Genomic DNA, 24262 nt, shown 5'->3' with positions numbered 1-24262 from the left:
CATCTACAAATATATAGGTAGAAAAAAAGTTTATGGGCCAAATGTAATAGGGTGTCAGTTTTAGTAACAGTACAAACTCGCACCTTCTCGCATTTTTTAAAGGTGCGAGTTTGTGCTGTGGCTCGCAAATTCAATAGCCTGCAAACTTTTCTGCTCGAGGCTACTACATTTGCGAATTTCGGCGAATTTAGGACTATGTAAACTGACACCTGTTAATGCGAGTAGCATTAAAAAGTGCGAGTTATACAGAAACCATCACAGATCAGTGAGATCCGTGATGGCTTCTGTGTGTGTTTTACAAAAAAAGCCATGCAGCCCAATCCCCCCAAAAGCATAACCCGACCCGGGCTTTCTAAAGCCTGTCCTGGTTCCTACTACTTTCTTAAGTGGTATTTAATTTTACATTTTAATGCAAGCATACATAACAGACTTCTAAAGAGTGGGGAATTAGATAAGTTGCAACCAATCAGCTTCTACCTAACATTCTTTTGAAGTACATTCTATAAAAAATGATAGGTAGATGATTATTAGTTCCCCACTTGTCTGATTCTCCACTTATCAGAAGTCTTGTTACATCTCCCCCTTGAAGAGGGAACAAGTGACAACTTAGGCAGGGGGTATGAAAGAAGAACTAAGAATGGGGTATGACAATTTCTACGTACCTATTTGCAAAGCCGCTGTCAAACTCATTCTGTCATAGCGTTCTGACATGAGGTCAAGGTAGAGGAAGAATTATTAAACCTGCATTGGTCTTCTAACTGATGTTAAAAATAAATGATCTAATAAATGGTATGGGGGCAGGGTTTGGAAGTGGTTACCCCTCTACCTATTATATTGAACCACTATGGTGGTTGCTCAGGTCAACTTAATAGTCTTTTACAGGTGCATGAATGGAGGGGGTTTAATCTAGACTAGAAAAAGAGAAATAACTGTCACCAGTACACTGCAATAGACCAGCAATAAGATTTGATTACTACATACACATACACATATATAAATAATAACAGTACATATACACACTTACATTCTATTCAGCTGCTGTTCACTTCATTAGGCCCCACCCCCTCGCACCACAATGCCGCAATTCGCGGGTCACATGGGGGTGGGGCTTGTTGTGTTAGCTCCGCCCCCAATGGTAGAAGGGGGAATTGCTCTAATAGTGGGGGCCCCTCTGTGTGTGGGGGCCCCGGGATGAACGCCCCTTAATCCGGCCCTGATTATAGTTGAAGTCCCGAGATTTTTGTTGCATATATTTGCAAAGATATGTTTAAGCACCGGGCCGCGTCAAGGCTTCTCTATACTGGTGTCACTAACGTTACATGAATATATGGAACCAGTCTGAATAATCTAAGCAGTACCACAGGGGTCCTGTGCCAACTACCGAGTTTATACATATTTGCCCAGATTTTCCTGGTAATGGATCTATAATGGGCCAGTGCTAGAATTTCACCTTTTTGTCCTCTGTTACTGATCAGGTGGGCTCCTCTTCCCATTATGTCAGGAGCATAACATTGTTATCCCCAGCTATTTTAAGGGATGTATCAAAGATATGCAGTCGGGAAGCCGGCTGACGGAATCCCGACAGATTAGGGTTAGGCTAGGGGGAGGATTAGGGTTAGGCACCCCCAGGGGGAGGTTAGGGTTAGGCACTTAGAGGGGGGATTAGGGTTAGGCACTTGGGGGGGAGGTTAGGGTTAGGCACCCCTAAGGAAGGTTAGGGTTAGGGGGTTAGGTTAGTATATACTTACCTTTATGACGATCGGGATTTCCAGCGCTGTCGGTCTTCCGCTGCCGGGAATCGAACTGCCGGTCATGCGGCCGCCGGTATTTCATACCGATTCCGTATCAACATACTCCTAGTTGGTCAACTTCTCAGATACAGTATATTCATTTTTGACAAGGTCCTGCAATTATTTATATTTTTCGTTACCAGTATTTTTCATGTAAGGAAATTTGTTTTATTGGTTTAATGCTTTTCTTTTATGCCCATTGATGACACTTGCTGCAACCGTATTGATTGCAAATTAGGGCACACTGGCTACTGACCGCCAACCGGTTAGGATTGTTGGTGCGGTTTAGTGTGTGGAGATATGATAAGGGTACATGTGCTAAATTGGATTTGCCTGTCTGCATCGTCTGTAGCTCCATAAAACAATAACTGTAGCTCGTATCTGATACAGGGGCATATGACAGTATCCATCAGTCTTACGCACAGTCGAGAGCAGCCGAGCAGCTGGTAAATGCATCAACTATTAGCGTCCCCAGTCCCGTCAGTGATTCCGCCAAAGCCAGAGAGAAAACGGAGCAGCTCATAATTCAGAAACGGGACAACTTCAACCGGAAGAATGCGGCAAACCGCCGGGCGCTGAATGACCTGACGGCTAAGACTGATACGCTCGATCTGAAGAATATAAACGAAAAGGTTTGTTTGTAAATGTATAGTTGAAAATTGTCCCATATGTCCAACATAAGTGTCAGGTTTTACAGATATAATATAGTCCAGGGAATATATGTGTCTGTCAATTGTCCATCTACACAAAGTAATTCATCTTAGTTGACATGTTGGATGCAGCCCTGACTGGTTTTATTATCGCTTTCCCGCTAGAAGGGCGACTACTGACCCTCACCCAAGTTCTCTGATGGCGGGAAGTTTGGTTACATCTGGGACAGAACAAAGGGCACCCATTGGGTTGACCATAAAGTATAGCACATTTAAGACCTTGTCCCCAACCAAAATAAACCTACAAGTGTCTTCATGTCGAAAGTGGCTACACAGCTGAGCGCCAGTGGGGGAACTGCCACAAAACCTTTGGCTAGCGACCAGAGCAAATTCTGTAGATGCCCAGAGGGAACTGGGTGCCCTGATGAGACCGGATGACAATGGGGTCTATGTAGGAAGCCTTGGAGAGAGATCAACTCCTGTCATTTTTCAAACACAGGGGGAGATGTACTAAGCTCTGGAAAGTGATACATTGGAGAGTGATAACCCACCAGCCACTCAGCTCCTATCCGCCATGTTACAGGTTGTGTTTGAAAAATGACAGTTAGGAGCTGATTGGTTGGTAGTTTATCACTCTCCAATGTATCACTTTCCAGAGCTTAGTATATCTGCCCCACAGCCTGTAAAGTGTCACTTAGGAGCTGATCGGTTGGTACTTTATCTGCCAAAGATGATTTTGTGCGTCATAAATAGTGGCACATTTTCTACGGCCTTTGATGGTTTTAATGAGGATGGCCCCAATCCTTATTAAATCCCCAGTGCCTCTACTGTAATGGTGAGGCACAATGAATAATGGATGATTCAGTGATGTCACTAGTTGTTGGTGCATTCTCATTACTGTTGGTGAAACCTACAAAACAGTTACCTTCATCGTGGGTAGTCAGCAGGTGCTTTAAAGATTATTTAGAATACGTTTATCATGCTATACAATCCATGGCCACATCCGGCAACATTCCAAATGTAAAAAACTGGAAGGTTGTGCCCAAAGCTGCCAAGTCATGGTACTATCTGACCAGTTGTGTTCCTGATCTACCTGCCCACACTCCAGACAGACTATCCTGCAAAAACCGGGACTGTTGGGAAGCATGGCTTATGACCATGTTCACTGAACATACCATGATGGAAGACAAGGGTTAAGCTGCATACACACGGAAACTAGTTGATTGGTTGGAATGAAAATCTGGTAAGGTATGGGAGTAAATGATGATCAGCAATTTGCTCCTAATGCCAGAAAACAGATGAAAATGGACGTCAGACAAGTTTGTTAAATGTTTGATCTAAACAATTTGTTCAAACAACAGTTTTTGTCCATTTTCCAGTGTTTGGGAGCAAATTGCTGATTGTCATTTGCTTTCACACCTTACCAGATTTTCATTCCAACCAATCAACTAGTTGGATGGTTGGACAAAAAATCTTTACGTGTGTATGCAGCTTTAGGGTTCAATTCGGGTGTGGATTTGAAGATCTAAAGTATTTACTGTAGATAGACAGTCAATAGGACGACACCAAATGGTTGACAGGGTCAAAAGGTCAACTGTTAAATGGTTGACACGGACTAAGGTCGACGGCATCAATTGGTCCACCCAAAATTTTTTTTACTTTTTCTGTTATTTTAACCCTAATCCTCACCCTAACCCTCCCCATAGTTCCTAACCCTCTCCCAGGTGCCTTACCCTAACCCTCTCCCTGGTGCCTTATCCTAATCCTCCCCCTATTAACCATAACCATTCCCAGCCTAACCTTAACCTTCATCCTAACCCTAAAAATCATGAAAAATTCAGAAAAATCATATGTTGTCCTTTTCTGTGTCGACCATTTGTGTGTTGTTGACCTTTTGTCGATGTCGTCCATCTAGTGACGACCTATTAACTGTCTATCTTGACACTGTGAAACATCCATCCCTGTACCATTCAATATAAACAGTAACTTGAGTTCCCCATTACAGATTTTCCCATTCCACAAATCCAAAGGTAATAGGGGGAGATGAACTTAGCCTTGTATAGAGATAAAATACTAAGGACCGTATTCAATTGGGTGCGAAAAGACGTTTTTGTCTGTTTTTTTGCAAACATTTCACCTGAAAATATTTCTCCGTATTCAATTCCATTCCATTTTCGCCTATGCGGAAAGTCAAGGCACTGAAATAGGCAAAACTTTTTCTCCACAGAATAGCAGGAGAAAAAAAGTGTAAAATCTATATTTTGGGGTGAAGATGTTGGGAAACCTCTCAGAACCCTTGGTACACCCCCCCCCCAAAGGACAATTCACCCCTCAAAAAAAAAGAACTAAAAAATTCCAGGAACACCCCAAAAAAAAGCCTTAGAAATTTGGGGCGAAAATGAAAAAAGTGGGGGGACAACTTCAAAAACAAGCAAAATAAGCTTCTGGGGGTGCTCTAAGGAGGGGCCAAGTGTTTTTGGGAGTGCAGGTGCTTGTGTGACGGAGGAATTTTACTTTTCTAAAACTTCACTTTAGAGACATTAAAATATGCTAGTACCAATTTTCAAGTACCTCAAATTTGACAAGATTACTTATTTTCACCAAAAAATACTGCTTAATGCCATTCTTCACCACTTTTGCAAGGACGCTAATAACAAGGATTTTAAACAACTTCAGTACCCCAACTAGTTTTATTAGGGCTATTGGAACACTTCTACCTTGATCCCCAATGTTAGTGCATCTTTTTTTGGGATACAGACTGATTTCCCCAATTCTGACAGTACCTTCCGCCTGTTCTGCATTCGGCGATTGCCGTTTTCGCCTGTTTCGTAACTGAATACATCGAAGAGCAGGGACAAGCAAGGATAAGTTCTCGCGTCTAAAACACGCGATGTAGGCTAAAAGTCGGGTAGGCAGAACTTTTTTCGCGGATGCAAAACTAATTGAATACGGCCCTAGGCCTTGGAGAGAGATAAAGTGCCAACCAATCAGCTCCAAACTGTCATTTTTCAAACACAGCCTGTAACATGACAGTTTGAAGCTGATTTGATGGTACTTTATCTCTTTTCACTTGATCCAAGGCTTAGTACATCTACCCCATAGTCTTTAGAATATGCAGTGACTGTATATATATATATATTCCACAGGTCTGTGGGGCCTCCGGAGATGTCCCTTGCGCAGAGAGTACCTGTGGGGGAGCCGGCTGCCGTGACGATGAAGGGAAGAGGCACTGCGGAGGTTCCACCTGCAATGGAGCCGTATCGACTGCAGACAATGCTTTAGATAGAGCCAAGCATGCAGAGGAGGAACTGCAGAGAACGCTGGGAGAAGTGGATGTCCTGTTCCAAAAGGTATAAAATAGCTGACTGTAAGCGTGTAACATAGGCCATGTACAAAACAAGGATCTGCCGCTAGAAAAGAAACTTAAATCACTTTATGGAAATCAACCATAGCGGTTTAAGCCTTTTCCCACTAATTACAGTTAACACCAATCAAAAGTTATAAGTCTGATTCCTCTATTTTTGTTGTTTGGTGCTTATTAAAAAAAAATTTGGGTCATGTTTTTGTAATTTGTGTCCAGAAAGTGGTATTATTATGTTTTCCATATACAATTATCATACTATAAAATACATGGTCATGTCTTTCAACATTCCAGATTTAAAACTTGGGATATTGTCCTTTTTCCGCCTGGCCACACCCTTAAACTAACAGACAATGGGCCTCGTTGCATATGATAAATGGTGCTCAAACCAATCGGCCCCCAACTGTCATCTTTCAAACAGATGGCAGTTGGGGGCTGATTGGCTGGAGCACCATTTATCATATGCAACAAGTTTTATCACTCGTTGTGTATGGTAAAAGTCGTTGATAAGTGAGGCCCAATGCCCTCTGTCTGTACAATAAACCAGGTCTGTACTGCACAATCACCAATGGACGTCTAATATGAATAATGTAGAGAACTCTTATTTTCATCTATCAATTTGCCTTTACAAGATTTTGAACTGTAAAAATATGCAGATAAAGGGGGAGATGTACCAAGCCTTGGAGAGAGATAAAGTGGATAAATTGCGCAAAGCAACCAATCAGCTTCTGTCTGTTTATCGAGCACAGAATTTGAAATGAGAGTATCTCCAAGGCTGGATACATCTCCCCCGAAATGTTTTATACCTAGTGATATCTCGCTTAATAGGTGCTCTCTTGTGTCAATAATACAGGTAACAGAGGCAAAAGCCAAGGCGGACAAGGCTAAACAGAGGGCGCAGGCGACCCTCGATCGAGCCAGCGAGACGAAGGGGAGAGTGGAGCGTTCAAACAAAGAGCTGCAACAGCTCATCCAGCAGATCAAGGACTTCCTGAGCCGTAAGTGACACAAGCAAATTATTATATTCCCGGCAGAGTGCTGTCAGTAAGCTGGTTAGTTACGATTTATTCATTTATTTAATTAGAACTAATTAATAATTTATCTAATTTTTGCCTAAACTGTAATGATCAGAGCTTAAAGATCTCCGTCACCCCATGGCAAGGGAAGCTACATGGTAATGGGCAGGCAATCTAGGTGCCCTCCTGAGGGCTGAGCTGTTCAGGGGCATTTTATTAACTTGTATTCTTTTTTTTTTTTTCATTTATTTGTTTTTTGTTGCCACCTGAACTTTACCGTCCACCTCTTTTTCCAGTAAAAAATAAAATAAGGGGTTTGACTGCAGGGTGTGAGCGTGTTAGGTTCCCAGGTACCGATTTTGGGGGTTTTCACTCACATTGTCAATTCTTAATGCGCCTGTGTATCCTGGACAGAGCCGTAAGGTGGGGTGCACGCCCACTGCCACTACCCAGGACACAAGGCTGGGGGAGCAGCACCATCTTGCCCAGTGCCACCCTTCATCGGCTTGTGTGGTACCTATGACGGCATCTTGCAGCCTGGAGAGTTGCTTGGCAGCTCATCCTTAGGATGCATCCAGTGCCCAGTTACCTAGCTGCTCCGCCCATCTCTGTGTGGCATCACAACGTCACATGTTCTGGGGGCCGGGCAGCTCGGGGCCTGGAAGTGCCCTGTTATGTCCCTGATCCTGGAATCTCTAATGCTGTGAAATAGGCTTTGGAAAGTGGACACTTATAGCTACCGTTAAAAAGAGTAGCATGATGAAAACTATGACCAGGTCCTGGTGGTGCCAATTAACAGACCTCAACAGAGGGACATACTGTACCATATAAATGGGATGTAGTTAAAATGCTGGCGGATGGGATCCCGGTTACCGATATACTGACGGCGGAATCCTGACCGCCGGCAAAATTCTGACGCCGATATCCCGAATGATATCAGGATACCAGCGTCGGCATTCTGAACGCCATAAGCCCGGATGCCGGTAAGTACGGCACTGTCCCCGGGGATGGGGGGGTTAGGTGTAGCCACACCCGGGAGGACATTAGAGTTAGGCACCCCCCGGGGTCGGTTAGGGATAGGCTACGGGGAGGGCGGATTAGGCACTAGTGGGGGAGGATAGGGTTAGGGGGAGCAGAGTGGTAGGGATAGGGTACTTACCTCCCCTGTCGGGATCTGCAGTGTTTTGGGTTCCGGCATTGGGATTTTAACCAAGGTGATTAACAGGGACCGTTTGGGGGATGCAACAGGGAGTGGCGGCTAGAAACGCAGCCATGTCCCGGGCGTATTTAGGGCGTGTCGTAGCCTGCACTTGCAATCCCATACGCAGATAAAGTGGTTCTGATGTCTCAGTGCAGGCGGCCATATTTGCATGACCACAGGGCTACACAGATGGCTAGTTATGATCTGGGACGGCGGCTGCGTACGGTATTTGTGCGCTCTGGCTTGGATCTGAAAAGCTGCTGGTGAGCGTCTCAGAACATTCCCAGCTGGCTAGAACACTAGCATACCGTATGTAGCGGCAGCAGCGAAGTGCCGGATCACAGCTGGCTACAGCATTAGCGTATGTCTGCACAGCAGCGGAGTGCAGGATCACAGCGGCAAATGCATTAGCGCCTGAGTCAGGCCCAATGTTTGCACTTAGATCTTCACAGAAGTTCCCAGTTCCCAAGTAGGAGACAAAATACATCTGCTTCACCCACAAAGTGTCTCGGCCCCTTGGACAGTGAGTTCTTATGTCACTCAGGGGCTAATTCAGCAGTGCACGCAATGAATGGGTCCTGCTAACACGCACGCTAGCCCTTGAATGCCTCTGCCTGATTCACAGGTAGAGGCGTTTAATGGGCAGTGTGGGGTGGAGTTGGGCGGCGTTCCCAGAAACAGGGGGTGTCCGGGAGTGGCCAACCCAGAGACTGCGTGGACGTACGCAGTCTGGCGGGCTCGCAAGCCGGCCAGCCTGAGTAAGCTGAGGCTTACTCAGCTGGCTGTCACGAATATCGACCACTGATGGTCGTGATGGTGATCCATGGGATTGCATATGCAGCAGGGGGTGCATGATTGCAAAGATCGCATTGCAAAGCTGCCTGCATGCAACAATTGCTATCCTTGCTGAATCAGGCCCTCAGTGCGGGAGTGTCACACTGCTGTCATTTGCTGAGAACTTCTGGGCTTTTTTTCTATCAGTGCTGTTGAAGTCCTTGTGTAGAGAAAGGTAAGGACACGCTGTCCAAGAGGCAGACAATGTTATTATTTCTCAGCCTGAGTGCACCTTTGGTAGTCACAACCATAGCAATGGTCAGCTGCAGTAGACGTTTGTCTTCTACTTGGATTATGCTCTGCCGTTTCTCTCTAACTGTAAGTTTTGATATTGATTTTACATAGTATCAAAAGCAATCTACATACCAGATAGCCTTTGGGGAAATTCTATTAGCCACAGTAAATGACCACCATAGGCAAACACAGGGGAGGTTTCCGTCTGCCTGGAAACCCCCCCTCCCCGGTCCACATCATGACCACAATAGAAATAGTAATGTAATAGAATTTTACTAGTGCTGCATGTTCTTCTCAGTATCACAAATGAAATAATTAGCACCACCTGTGGATCTTTTAACATGTATCAGTCAGTAACAAAATAACCTGTGCACCAACTAGGAGATCTGGAAAACATGCACTGTTAGGGATGCACTGCTATAGAGCCCAATATGTACATATGTCCAGGGCAGTGGTAGATTCTTCTGCTGCTCCTCTAGGCTCCCGGACTTGCTCCAATGCCCTGGAATGGTGCCCACATCTAAAATAAATACATTCAGCTCAGGCAGGATGGCCCTACTGCCGCATTTAATGGCTTACTGTGATCACTGGCCCTGTATATGCTGGGATTCTGACACACAATATACTTTGTATGACGCATATTAAAGCTGGGTAAGTGCTAATTATGCCCTCTTCATGGGCTGGCCACATACACTCTAAAATCAGGCATTTGGAAACCCCCCTCTAGAAATCCTGCGTTTACCACTGACCACGCATTATTGACCCCTCCGGGGCTATCCAATAACCCCTGAAGCTCGGCCACCTACAGCACTAGTCGGGTATTTTTTTAGGACCTCATCAGGCTCCGAAACAAAATCTTCGATAATTAGCCTGTTTTCTGGAAGCTGCCTGCGAAAACACATAGGTCCGTGAACTTAACACGGATTTTCTGAGTATTTGCCTGAAAACATATAATTTTTTGGGCACAAAAATCGGGTTCTAATTGAATTGCCCAAAGCAGAAAAATTCGGAAAAGTCCTGATTTTTGCCCCTGAAAAATGATTGGGGCTAATTGAATTTTCCTCTTGTGTTTCTGTCTTTGGTTAGGAGACAGTGACATCAGTTTTTCAGTGATATCACTGGTTCCCAGTGCATTGATAGGCTAAATGCTCGGTGACATTACCAGATCTTGGTGACTGTACAAGCTGCATACTCATGGACCTTGCAGAATGGCTGCCCTTATAGCATGTAGACAATAGTCACACTAATATAACACATTTGTTTGTTGCTTGAGCAGAGGAGGGAGCAGACCCGGACAGCATAGAGATGGTAGCAAGCCGAGTCTTGGATCTGTCCATTCCTGCAACTCCGCAACAGATCCAGCGCCTTGCAGAGGAAATCAAGGACAGAGTGAGCGCCTTGTCCAATGTGGACGCCATTTTGGATCACACAGCTGCTGACGTTCGGAAAGCTGAGCAGCTCCTGCAAGAAGCTAGGCGAGCTAAGTGAGTGTGTTTGAACCTCTGGTTACATATGCAACAAAGCATCATTTACCACTTAAATAGGTTGATACAAATTGCTGAAGATTTGTCACTCTTGTAATTGATGTGAAAATGTACCGTCATGGTACACTGGTGATAACAGGAGCTCGTACAGCTGGCAGATACCATTTATCTTTGTAATCTTCCCTCTTCTCTAATGCTATATTTCCATTTATGAATCATAGAGACAATTATGGGGTAAAAAAGGGACTGTAACATTCCATTACAACTAAGGATGTGCATGTTCGGATTAGTTTGGATTTTCCTGCCAAATTCAGATTTTTCCCGCCAAAAATCGGGTCTCAAAAAGAGGCAAAACGTCATCTTTCATGGACAAACATCATGAGGCAAAACGTCATCTTCATGGACAAACATCATCTTCCATGGATTTTTGTCCAGGAATGATGATGTTTGTCCATGAAAGATGACGTTTTGCCTCTTTCTGAGACCTGATTTTTGGCGGGAAAAATCAAAATTTGGCGGGAAAATCCAAACTAATCCTAGCCTGCACATCCCTAATTAGAACAGAGCCAATCTTTAGCTTTCTTGTAATTAAAGGGTGACTAAAATGTTCACACCGTAAAATATTATTTGTGCCATACTACTTAGTCAGATTTAGTTTATGGAATATATTTGCAGTTTGTTTGCGTTTTGGCTGCGGAATTTAAAATTAAATGCAAAATTAGGGTGTATATTTAGTATTTACTAAAGTGGTTTTTTTAGAAGTAGAGTTGTTGCCCTTAGCAACCAATCAGATTCTAGCTATTATCTTCTAAAAGGTGCTAGATAAATGATAAGTAGAATTTGATTGGTTGCTATGGGCAACATCTCCACTTCTAAAAACCCAGCACTTTAGTAAATATACCCCCAGAAGTAAATATACCTACTTGATGACGATTTTTATTTTTTTCTCATCTGCCCTCATAAAATTCTATGATATTTATTTGTTTGAGGAGCCGCGCCGAGAATGTAAAGAGCACAGCAGAGTCTGTGAAAAAAGCTTTGGAAGACGCTAAGAGAGCACAGAATGCAGCCGAGGGGGCCATCCGCAACGCCAACGATGACATCAGAGACACCGAGTCAAAGCTGACAGCGGTAAGATTCTGGTCTGTACAGTATATTGGGATGGAGACTAATGATTTATGCATGGAGCAATAAGACAGGAATAAGCATGAAAATTATTTTATTTATGAATAAACAGCATATATTTATGATGGCACGGTGTTATCAAGGCTGACTTGTAGGGCTGAAGTCATGGATCTGAATCCGAGTAAGCTGATATGAGTATAGAGTTTGTATGTTCTCCCTCTGTTTATCTGGATGCCATCCAGGATATGTAGTTACCCCATATTCTCTATAAACATACATACTATACATAGATAAGGTGCCAGCCAATCAGCTCCTAACTGCCATCTCACAGGCTGTGTTTGAAAAATGACAGTTGGGAGCTGATTGGCTGGCACCTTATCACTTTTCACTCTGTCTCCTAACACTGCTTAGTAAATAGACCCCTTAATGTCCTGAAGTGACATCACAACTGACATGTTATAAAATGTTACCTCTAGCCGCACAAAATCCCAGAAAAGCGCCTGCCAAAAAATAGGTGTTTTGAAGGTAATATGTCACTTTCTCAATTCATTCACTGTTGGTTTCCATGTATGCGCTCAATCTAGATCCAATCTGGGACATCCAGTGCTGAAAATCGCCTCAACGATGCTATGGACCGAGTGGGTCACCTGGATAAACAAATCGAAGCTCTCAAAATGAAACGCGCTGGTACCAGCTTGGCGGCGACTCGCGCAGAGGAGACTGCCAGCACAGCATTGAGCAAAGCCAATGATGCCAAGAAGGTAAGACGGACCCTTCCAGCGATTTATATAGAGGGCCATATTCAATTAGTTTCGCATCGGCGAGAAAGTCACGCCTGCCTGACTTTTCGCCGCCTTTGCGTGTTTTGGACGCGAAAACCTTTTGTGCGCGCTCCCGATTTACTCCGTATTCAATTGCCAAACAGGCGAAAACGGGACCAGGCGAATGTGAAACAGGCGAAAAGCGCAGGTTGAATTGGGGGAATCACTCTGTGCCCGTGGAAAGTAGGTACTAGCATATTTTAATGTCTCTAAAGTGAAGTTTTAGAAAAAGTGAAATTCCTCTGTCATGCAAGCACCTGCACTCCCAAAAACACTTGGCCCCTCCTTAGAGCACCCCCAGAAGCTTATTTTGCTATTTTTTGTAAGTTGTCCCCCTACTTTTTTAATTTTCATCCTAAATTTCTAATGTGTTTTGGGGGGTGTTCCTGGAATTATATTTTTTGATGACTTCTCCTTACGGGGTGTACCAAGGGTTCTGAGTGGTTTCCCAACATCTGCACCCCAAAATATAGATTTTTGCACTTCTTTTCTCCTGCTATTCTGTGGAGAAACAGTATCGCCCATTTTAAGGGCATTGACTATTCGCATAGGTGAAAACAGACTGCAATTGAATACGGAGAAACATTTTCAGGCAAACTTTTCGCCAAAATCCAATGCGAAAACTGCTTTTCCCTCTGAATTGTATACGGCCCATAGTTTAAATGCCAATCAATCATATGACAGTCGTATAGATAATTTACGGAAGGGGGAATTAATGGTCTCTATGAGTGGCAGCAGAAAACTTTCTAGTAACCTAGAGAGGTTGGAGGATTTGCCAGGTCTGCCGTTCCCCCTCTATGAAGCTGAGAACTGATGACCAGCACCCAGACTCATCTGGATACAAGTGCCACTATTATCCAGCTGGGGGCCAGGAAGACCTCTTTGGTTCATGTAGGTGGGCCTTAGGATATTGAAAGTGAGGATAATAAATCCTGAAGACAGGATCCTAACATAAAGTCAGATGGCCAAAATAGTTCCTTTGGTTCCATATTGAAGTGTACTCATTGCCTTAGCTCAGTGTAAATTTGTGGCCTGAACCAATATTTGTAAGAATGCTGCCTATGAATTAACTTTAGAACCAGTTTTTCCTGAGACAAGAGTTTCATCAGCGAACACAGTTTTCCATCATTCTGGATTTAAATAGCTCAGATTTTGATTAATCTAAAATAGGTCCTAACAGATTGTACAATGTTCAGTCCATGTGGGCTACAACCTGTGACTTACAAGAGACAGTCATTTACCATTGGTTGTACAATGACATCAGGAGCTGATACAGAATGCAAACTTGAAGCTACATTTAAGGACACCTTGAGGAGTTACATAGGACCTCATTCAGAGGCATTCGTTAGTTGCAAGCGGTCGCTCTGAATCAGGGCGGCCGCTTGCATCCTGAACGACCGCCTCCTTGTCGATCACTAAGCTGTGGGTTAAGACCCACAGCTCTAGCGACCGACATGGGTGATGGTCGCGATGGTCAAGACCATCACGATCATCGGGGCTTACGACCAAACCCTGAGGTTGGGTCTGGGCACTCGTAAGCCCCAGGGAGCTTCCTGCTCTGATTGAGCAGGAAGCTCCCCACTGACATTAGCAATGATGTCAGTGGGGCCGCCCCCAAACGGCAAGCGTTCCGGCGGGAACGCCTCTGTTTGGGCAGGCACGCCCCCTGCCGGCCTCCCAAACGGGACGAGCTGTCACTCACCATTTACAGCTCGCCCCGTCTGCTGCGAGACCCCTAGCGACGGAGCGTCTGTCGCTAGCCGGGTCTCACGCATGCGCATGACGGAGCCTGCTCCGTCGTGCGCATGCCCAGTGGGGCAACATCGAGTCGGTTGCGAGCGCTCAGCGCTTGCCACCGACTCTGAATGACCCCCCTGGTGCTCGGCAAAGTTGGGAGATGCAGTTTTTTGTAAATGAATACAAATATGAAGAAAATCATAGTCCAAAAATGTAAGGTTTCTGAATTGATACTGGATAAACAAATTGAAGCTCTCTTTTTGAAACTTTATTGTTGTTTTTTTTTTTTTTTACCATAAAATCAAAAGTACACAAAAGTAAAAGCACATGAAAGCATTATAGATACCTATTGACAGTCACAGCAGTATCAGAAATCAAAAAGCTTATTGATAACAATATATAGCTGTAACATATCAGGAGATGAGTAAATGTTACATAACTTGTTAAATCGCATAAGTAGTTACCGCAAAGAACAATAAAAGGAAGAAACAAAAACAACAGAATGATACATAATTGGGGAAAAGAGGGGAGGGCAAGAAGAGGGGAGATGAGACAAAACAAATGTGGGTCTTGATGTGCCATAGGGTTCAAAGGGCCCATGGGTATATGTCAAGCAACTGTAAACTAAGAAAAAGACCTAGCCTTCAGCTGCAATGCGACGAAGAAGAAACCAATTTGTTGACTCGAACCACTTCTGTATATACAATTGGGTAGCACTGTCTAGATGTTCAATATTCCTTCCCCAATTTTTGGTAAAACTGGACTACGCCCTTCTCCACGTCCGGCGTAATGGCTTGTCGTTCAAAATAAAGGATGCGGAGAGGCATATTCTTGACTCTGAAAATTATGGGTGTAGTCTAGCTCACCCAATTGATAAGTCCCGGTTGAGTCTCCCATATCCAAATATTCCAAAATACGGAATATTCCGAAATATGGAATATTTTTAGCATGACTGAGAGTGTGAAAACTTTGCTTTCTGATGGTTCAATGTACACAAACTTTGTTTAAGGCACAAAATTATTAAAAATATAGCATATAGTAATCTTCAGGCTATGTGTATAAGGTGTATATGGAACATAAATTAATTTCATGTAAGTACACAAACTGTTTTTGATGCACAAAATTATTAAAAATATTGTATAAAATTACCTGCAGGCTGTGTGTATAAGGTGTATATAACACATAAATGCATTCTGTGTTTAGATTTGGGTCCCCTTCCCAAGATATCTCATTATGATATGCAATTATTCCAAAATACGGAATATTCCAATATCCAAAATACCCCTGGTCCCAAGCATTTTGGATATGTGAGACTCAACCTGTATAAGTTTTGTGATAACAGTTAGCAAGGGAAGGATGTTTTTTTGTCAGATTCCATTGGCAAGAAATAGGATGTTTAGATAAATGTAGAGTAAATAGTTGATTGATAAAATCCATGAGTTTGACCAAAAATTTTCTGACTTTACCACATTCCCAGAAGTTGTGGCAGAATGACGCATCCCTGGCAAATTGATCTCTTAAAGTGAAACGCGTTGGTCAGTATCAGGAGTTACAATGTCTTTAAAAGTATTTAAACTGCCACATTCTGAGGTCCCATATTGCACCAGACTATAGCACGTGTTATGCTGGCGTAAAATGAACGTGTCATTTTAAATATTTAACTATAGAGTTTGAGATTTACATAAATGTTTTTTTTTTATCAACAGTTTTTTTTTATGTTTATTTATACATATTAGTATTAAATATAATTACATTCACCAAACACCTTCATTCTTTCAAGGTGCTGGATGGGCAGCTCGGAGATAAATATAAAACCGTTCAGAATTTAGTTGAACATAAAGCGAAGAACATTAAGGATGCAAAGAATAAAGCCGACCAGCTCAGGGATGAGGCAAAACAGCTGCTTGAGAATGCTCAGGATAAACTGGAAAGGCTCCAAGGTGAGTTCATTCAGAAAGGGTTCCTGCCATTAATGAGCAATGCAAACCTAATATTCCAGCCTGGATCACCAATCCCTATGTAATGCAGAATAGATACATGTGTATGAAGTATTTTAAATTCTTTGCAGAATTTACTCATATTTCGCCAATCACATTTAACCACAGCTCCCTTGTTCTGCCATACATAATATACCAGCCTGTGCCCACACACAGTACATCAAACCTGTGACTCCAACACACTGTACCATTTGTCCATACCAGCCAATGCTCCGGTATCTGTAACGCCACAATCACTGCGCAGCATCCAGGGCCGGCTCTAGGGGTGTTCGACTGGTCCATAGAGGGCGCACCCTTCCCCAGCATCCCAATTTATGCGGGACAGTACTATCCCGCTTTATCTACCAATGGGCCGAAATGGCCCACGGGTGGTCAAATCGGGGGGTTGGGGACCCCCACCGTGGGACCCCGAATTCTGAATGGATGCTGCACACATGTGCGCGCCATCCATTCAGTGCCGTGAGAGGGCTGGGGGAAGCCCAGTTAGTGAGGCTCCCCCCAGCCTGATGTTATTTGGAGGCGTGGCATGCGGGTACGCCCCTCAGATAACATCACATAAGGAGGCATGGCCTATGGTAATTAGGCCATGCCCCCATTTTCGTCAGCCGAGCGCGATAAAGCAACGACCTGTGCACTCGGCCGGCACAGGTCGCTATTAGCCCTGGAGCCGGCCCTGCCAGCATCCCTTCCCCAATCAGACGCATGGTTTGTCAATGCCCCTTTTTCACCAGCTGCGCTGTGCCATGTAACATCTACTGGCCTTGCCTTCACCCACCACACTTGCCTTCACCCACCACACTGTTATGCCATGGGCAATCACTGGGTCACTTTTTGCTAGTTTAAAACTATAATTAATTGTAAAAATGTCGGCTGATGTGGAGTTGAATGCGGCTGTACCTTGCGTGTTTTTGCACTGCATCTGCTCCAGAGCCAAGTATACGCAACTACGGATGACGCACATTCGTATGCAACTCAGTCGCATCTCCTCCTGCAGCTGAAGTGGCATAACTGGGTGGTAACGTGGAGATTGCACATAAACAAACGTTAGTGTGGGTGCGTCAACAGAATTGCGCACTACACAGAGTTGAATATAATATGCCTGTTTTCAGATGGATCTTTTGCGCCAGGGATAGGGCCGATACAACTGCGCACTGATGCAGACGACTATGGAACTGATTCTGAGTCGGGCGCATCTCACGATTTTCCGCTACGTGCGTCAAAAAATGGCTAACGGGGTCTGTGCTTGCATCGCACAATGCATCCGCGGTAACAAGTTGCTCCATCCGCGATGTATCTGGAGCCTAATGTGAAATAGGCATTTCCTAGCGGCGGCCGCGTAGACGCATGAAACTGGTGCATCTGTAGGGAGACCGACTTCCGTGCATGATTGAAATAGGACGGCTGCTGTAGACGGATCTTTAGCACCTAGCATATGGTGGGTGCAAGTGCCGATACTAATTTCGACAGCTGCAGCCATAACAAAAACATCGGGCGGAGCGGCTCAGACACATGCAGATGCAGGGATACTCGCACAGAAGGGCTGATACTCGCGTCCAAACTAACTAGCCAGTAAGCTGTCGCAGTCGGACACAAAGGCTGCCACCGCCGGACACAAAGGCTGCCACCGCCGGACACAAAGGCTGCCGATGACAGACACAAAGGCTGCCACCTCCGGACACCAAGGCTGCCACCGCCGGACACAAAGGCTGCCACCGCCGGACACCAAGGCCATTGTAGGTGCAGATTTTCCACCTGAGTATGGTCTCAAGTGTGAAATGAAGCGTCTGTCTACGCAAACACTTTAGCGCCATGTCCGCGACATTCCCACTACACGCCAATAAGACCAACAATCCTCGTGCGTCTGTTTATACACCTCCCAGTCACGGCCCAGGAACTTCCAGCACTTTTCCCAGACATCCCATATACCACGTGTCTCAATCCCAACTGCGCTTTTGTGCGTAACACTCTGTGCAGCGCATTCACCGTGAGATTTTTGCGCGGTAGCAAAAACTTGCTCAACTCCGGCCTTGTGTGCGGCTTTGGATAAAGCCCATTGCTGGGTAAGGAAAATAAACAGATGTTGCAATTATCACTAAAGCTGCATACACACACAATGATTTTGTTACCAACGATTTTCTGTACGATTTTATGAACGATTTTCTGTCAGATTATCTGTCAGATTTTTTAAAGTGTAATGAGCGATTTTTATGAACTACAAATGATTTTTTTTTTTTTTTTTTCCAATATATGTTTATTGGTAGATTTTTTGTTGTTATTTATGCTTCCAGAAAAGAAACAATTTGTGAGAAAAACCACATACATTCGGTATCATAGTTTGGAATATAGGGCCTGATTCAGACCCACTCGCGAGCGGCTGTACGCTCGCAAGTGGGTCGATGGTCTGCACTGAGCATGCGCACGACGGAGGGAGCTCCGTCGTGCGCATGCGCCAGACACGACGAGCGAAGGACTTTCCTTCGCTCGTTGTGTCCGATCAAAGGGGGCGTGCTGTCAATGTTGATTGACAGCACGCCCCCTTTGGTGGGCGTGCCGGGGGCGTGCCTCCCTGACGGGGGCGTTCCCACGGGAACGCCTCCCGTCAGAAGCCGGCCCACTGACATCACTAGTGATGTCAGTGGGAGTGATTTTGGCTCTGATAGAGCCAAAATCACTCCGGAGCTTGCGGTTGAAAACCTCAACCGCAGGCTCCAGCTCGCAATTTCGATGGTCGCGATGGTCACGACCATCGCGGCCATCAAAATGCACGCTCGTATAGCCTGTGGGTGGTGACCCACAGCTATACGAGCGTCCAGGAGGACGCTCCATGAAAAAGGAGCCCGGCCCTCATGCAGAGCGTGCGCTCTGCTCAGTGCGTACGGCTCTGAATGAGGGCCATACATCACACGTAACAAGTGCTAGATATAGAAATAAAGCCACACCTTAACAGCAGTAATCAAGTAAAAAAAAAAAAAAAAAGAAAACACAATTAAATAAAAAAAAAAAAGGAAAACACAATTAAATAAAAATTAAATATTAAATAAAATAGAAAAAAAAAAAAATGTATGAAATAGATGAATAAATGAATACATAAATGAAATAGTGATCTAACACAGAAAAGAGGGGAAGAGAGAAAGTGAGAAAGAGGAGGGTGGTTGGGGGATGGGAGAGCTGGTGGCTCTCAATTAGAAATATATACGCGAGGAAGAAAAGAGAAAAAAAATAAATAAAAAAAAAAATTGGTAAATAATCAGAGCTCACTCCACAATACTTAAATATGTACTAGAAGACTTAAATTCCAACCATGGGTGCCAGGTAGAAATAAACTCCTGATAACTTTCCAGGCCCATTCGGAGATCTTCCATTACAAACGATTTTTGCATATTCCCTTAATGAAAATCGTTCAGTTCAAGTCTGACTGAACTACAAACTACAAACGTGAACGCGCATGAACGATGATCGTTCATCGTTTGACTCAGAAAGTGAACGATTTTTTACAAACGATTATCGTTAAACAACATCGTTTAACGATAATTGTTCCAAAAATGTGTGTATGCAGCTTAAGGGATATCCTCTTGAGTTGCAAAAATAATTCAAAACAGGAGTGCCGGTAGCATGAAGACACGGCAGTTATTAAAGCTTTCTATCTTAGTAAGCAAAGATCGTTTGACACTTGTATGATTACAGTGATAATGATTTCTTAATATGTTTCTAATTACAGACTTAGAAGTTGCATATGAGAAAAATGAAGTCATTCTGCAAGAAAAGGCAAAGCAGCTGGATGGTCTGGAAGAGAAAATGAAGGATATTCTCAACGCAATTAACCAACAAATTCAGATTTATAACACCTGCCAATAAAACAACAAACAGCACTTTGAATAATCGGCCAATGCAAAAAAAAAAGGCGGAAGATATGTTATCACTCGGAGACAGCGAGCAGCCAAAGACTTTCCTCTCGGTGCCGCGTTACGGGATTAGTGCGGGGGAAATGTATCACTATCCAATCTGCTGGTGATATTTATAATAGCACAAACATTTGTATGGACGTAACATGCACTGTGGTCAAATATAATAAAATCCCTTTTATTTACTGTTTACAAGTAGCATTAGATAGTTACTGTTTTTAAAGGGACTGGACAAATCTGTTGCCTTATAGAGTTTTTCGCATTATTTAAATGAGACTTTTGCCACCCGCGTTATTTTATTTGCTCTACTACACAGAGCAGATTGCAGTAATCTCATCTTTTTTGGGGCGTGGGGTTGCGTAAACCCTCTGGTATTTAAAGACTTGTGTGGTAAAACTATTCGCTCCGCTGACATATTGATACGTCCTCACTCATCTTGCGCATGCATGCCGCATATACCACGGTACGCGAGGCAGCGGCAGTATTCGCAGCATGCAATCCCATGGATTGCGGGTGCGAACGCAGTGCACTTTTCCTGCTTGCGGGTGCGCGACTCGAGGCTTGTGCGCCGCAGCAAGTCGCAGCAGCGGCCACGATGAAGCAGGACACTTCTGTATATGATATTAATGTGGAAAATAAGCTCTCAGATGCCTATGCACAGTAGAAGACTTTGGGTAAATCTCAGTGATGGCATTGACCCTGGTAATATAATATGGACTTTCGTGTCTTCCGTAATTTATAGTAGCCTAAAGGAAGTTGCGCAGGTAAAATTAGAATTACACAATGTTTTGCATAAAAAAGAGCTCATAGTTATGTTCCATTAGTGATTCACAAAATGAAGTGTGAAAATTTATATAACATGAAACAGATAAAAAAAATTCCTGAGTCTTAGGGGCAAATTTACTAAGAATCGAGTCTGATCGAGTTTTTTTTTTTTTTTCAAACTCAATTAGCATCGCTGAAACTCGGGTGAATTGAGGCTCCTGAAACTCACAAATTTACTAAGAAGTGAGTTTAGCTGAGAGTGGATTGGCCCATGGTGAAGCAGATCGAGAAATCTCCCCCGAGTAGAAATTTTTGAAAGAGATTACTCACCCTAGATTGCAGTGTCTTCTCTGTGAAGGCTGCTTGTGTGTTGTACCTGTAAAAAAAAGGGTTAAATCTTTTTAAAAAAATGACGTAGGGTCCCCTCCCCCATAGGCATAAACTGACCTGGGCTGCTCAGCCAGTCCTGGTTCCGAAAAATAAGGGGAAAAAAACGTGTAGGGTTCCCCTTGTACTTTAGGAACCAGCACCTGGCTGCAGGGCCAGTCCTGATTTTAAATATAGGGGGAAGAAAAATGAGTAGAGGTCCCCTTATATTTAAAACCAGCACCAGACCCAAACCGACCAGGGTGTAATGCCAGAGCCAGGAGACCCTATCACCGGGTCTCCCCAGCGAAAGCATTCACTTCCCAAGCCGGTCAGGCCAAGCCGAGGATCTCAGGGGAGGTGGGGACCCCCCCTCAAGAAGGCGTTCCCCCTCTCTCGAAACCCCAGGCTTAGTCTGAAACCCGGGGCTCTTCCCCGCACCCCTGGGCTGTGGGTACAGGGGTAATCATTTGTGAAAAAGTTCTAAACTATTGTATTTTACAGTGAAACTACAGAAGCCAGCATGCCTGCCCTTTGGAGCTTGTTTAACTACACACGCACACCGTATACAGTGTAACGTTAATGCATTTTTTTTAATTAACCCTTCAGTTACTATTTACAGGCAGAACCATACATGGATCACACTGATCTGTGTATGTTTCTGCAGAACTCGCAGCTCACAGGAAGGCAAATTGATTTCACAAATTTGGACAGGAGTTTTGTCCGTTCCTATGAGAGTTTACAAGCGCTCATCTTGGTAAATTCCCGAATCCTATCTTCACTAGTGAAAAGTTACTAGAGTTTGGCCGATGGTGAAGTGAAGAGAGTTTGCTCACTCTCCAGTATTTGCCTGTAGTAAAGGAGATTTCTCTCCTGAGTTTGTCATTTTGCGAGTGGTAAAAAATCCCCAAACTCTCCAGAGATTGCTAACTCGACCAGACTCGAATCTTAGTAAATTTACCCCTTAATGTTACTTTCCACTGAATGTTTATTATAGTTAAATGTTTTACAATATCAATGAATAAGCCATCAAACTCATCCCTTAGGGGTACATTTACTAATGGTCGATTTTAATCGATTTAAAATAGATTAAAACTGATCAACATCAATGTTGTGTTTCTGGGGCTAAATCACACATTTACTAATACTTACAAAAATAAATAATAATTGACCGTTTGTAAATGTGCGATGTAGCCCCAGAAAGACAATAACGATTTTGATAATTTTTCATTGATTTTAAATCAATTAAAATCGACTTTTAGTAAATATACCGCTTAGATTCAGGGCAGCCGCGTTGTGTTCTGGGGGTGTGTGTGTGGTGCCTAGGGACCCAGTCTACGTGTCCCGGCGCTAAAGTGGAGTGGTAGGTTGAGTGGGTGGGTGAGGTGAGGGTGGGCAGGTGGTCACAGGAGTCTGTGTGCCGGTTTGCTAGCGGAGAGGGCGGTTGTGTCTAGCAAGCCAGTGAGAGCTGTGAAGGGACCTCTCTATACTTCAGCTAGATACACAGCTATAACCACCTACTCAGTTATTATTACTAAGATTTAGATATAAAAATAAACAAAAATAAACTTTTGGCATTAAGTTTCCATTCTACCACTTCACAATATATACACAACAATGTTTTTGTGTTTGTCATACTTATGAGTTGTTAAAATGATATCAATGCTTTGCTTACAGGTAAGATATGGTAACATTCGTTATACAAAATGTTACAGAGGAAACCCCCATCTCACTTATAACTACTCCTAATGACGGCATCATTCAAAGATTAGGGAATGTGCCAAAGTACTGACATAAATGATAAATGGCATTATTACATAGGATTACATGGACGACTCAGAGAAAGTATCACTGCAGGTCATTTGGGAAATGCACCCGACACTGCTTCTACATACATGTCCCACATCATTTGCACCTCAACATACCTGTCCCTCATCATTTATGCCTCTACATACATGTCCCACATCATTTACGCCTCCACATACATGTCCCACATCATTTACACCTCCACATACCTGTTCCACATCACTTACACCTCCACATACTTGTCCCACATCATTTACGCCTCTACGCCTCCACATCATTACGCCTCCACATACCTGTCCCACATCATTTACACCTCCCCATACCTGTTCCACATCACTTACACCTCCACATACATGTCCCACATCATTTACACCTCCACATACCTGTTCCACATCACTTACACCTCCACATACTTGTCCCACATCATTTACGCCTCTACATACATGTCCCACATCATTTACGCCTCCACATACCTGTCCCACATCATTTACACCTCCCCATACCTGTTCCACATCACTTACACCTCCACATACTTGTCCCACATCATTTACGCCTCTACATACATGTCCCACATCATTTACGCCTCTACATACCTGTCCCCCATCATTTACACCTCCCCATACCTGTCCTCCATCATTTACACCTCCACATACCTATCCCACATCATTTACACCTCCACATACATGTCCTACATCATTTACACCTCCACATACCTGTCCTACATCACTTACACCTCCACATACCTATCCCACAGCATTTACACCTATCCACATACCTGTCTCCCATCATATACACCTCCACATACCTATCCCCCATCATTTACACCTCCACATACATGTCCTACATCATTTACACCTCCCCGTACCTGTCCTCCATCATTTACACCTCCACATACCTGTCCTACATCATTTACACCTCCACATACCTGTCCCATATAACTTGCACTTCCACATACCTGTCCCACAACATTTATACCTCCACATACCTGTCCCACATCACATACACCTCCACATACTTGTCCCCATCATTTACACCTCCCCATACCTGTTCCACATCACTTACACCTCCACATACATGTCCCACATCATTTACGCCTCCACATACCTGTCCCACATCATTTACACCTCCACATACCTGTTCCACATCACTTACACCTCCACATACTTGTCCCAC

At 43.9% G+C, this 24262-nt stretch overlaps 1 protein-coding gene across 3 annotated transcripts in view; it reads left to right on the top strand.

Moving 5' to 3' along the window:
• Positions 1–20439, top strand: part of LAMB2 (laminin subunit beta 2) — a 141305-nt gene extending 120866 nt beyond the window's left edge. For 2 of the 3 annotated variants that reach the window (XM_088473221.1, XM_088473220.1), the window contains 8 exons: positions 2181–2422; positions 5587–5790; positions 6655–6799; positions 10363–10570; positions 11560–11701; positions 12280–12456; positions 16034–16193; positions 19969–20439. In XM_088473221.1, coding sequence (XP_088329347.1) covers positions 2181–2422; positions 5587–5790; positions 6655–6799; positions 10363–10570; positions 11560–11701; positions 12280–12456; positions 16034–16193; positions 19969–20105 — 1415 coding nt within the window. In that variant the 3' untranslated portion in view covers positions 20106–20439. The remainder of the gene's footprint in view (positions 1–2180; positions 2423–5586; positions 5791–6654; positions 6800–10362; positions 10571–11559; positions 11702–12279; positions 12457–16033; positions 16194–19968) is intronic. The other variant, XM_088473223.1, reaches the window with a different exon arrangement.
• Positions 20440–24262: the final 3823 nt, after the last annotated feature.

This window comes from Taudactylus pleione, unplaced genomic scaffold, assembly GCF_031769625.1.
Source record: "Taudactylus pleione unplaced genomic scaffold, aTauple2 ptg000133l, whole genome shotgun sequence".
NCBI lineage: Eukaryota > Metazoa > Chordata > Amphibia > Anura > Myobatrachidae > Taudactylus > Taudactylus pleione.
The sequence above is the reverse complement of the archived record's forward strand: the minus strand, read 5'-3'. Positions and strand labels throughout refer to the sequence as shown.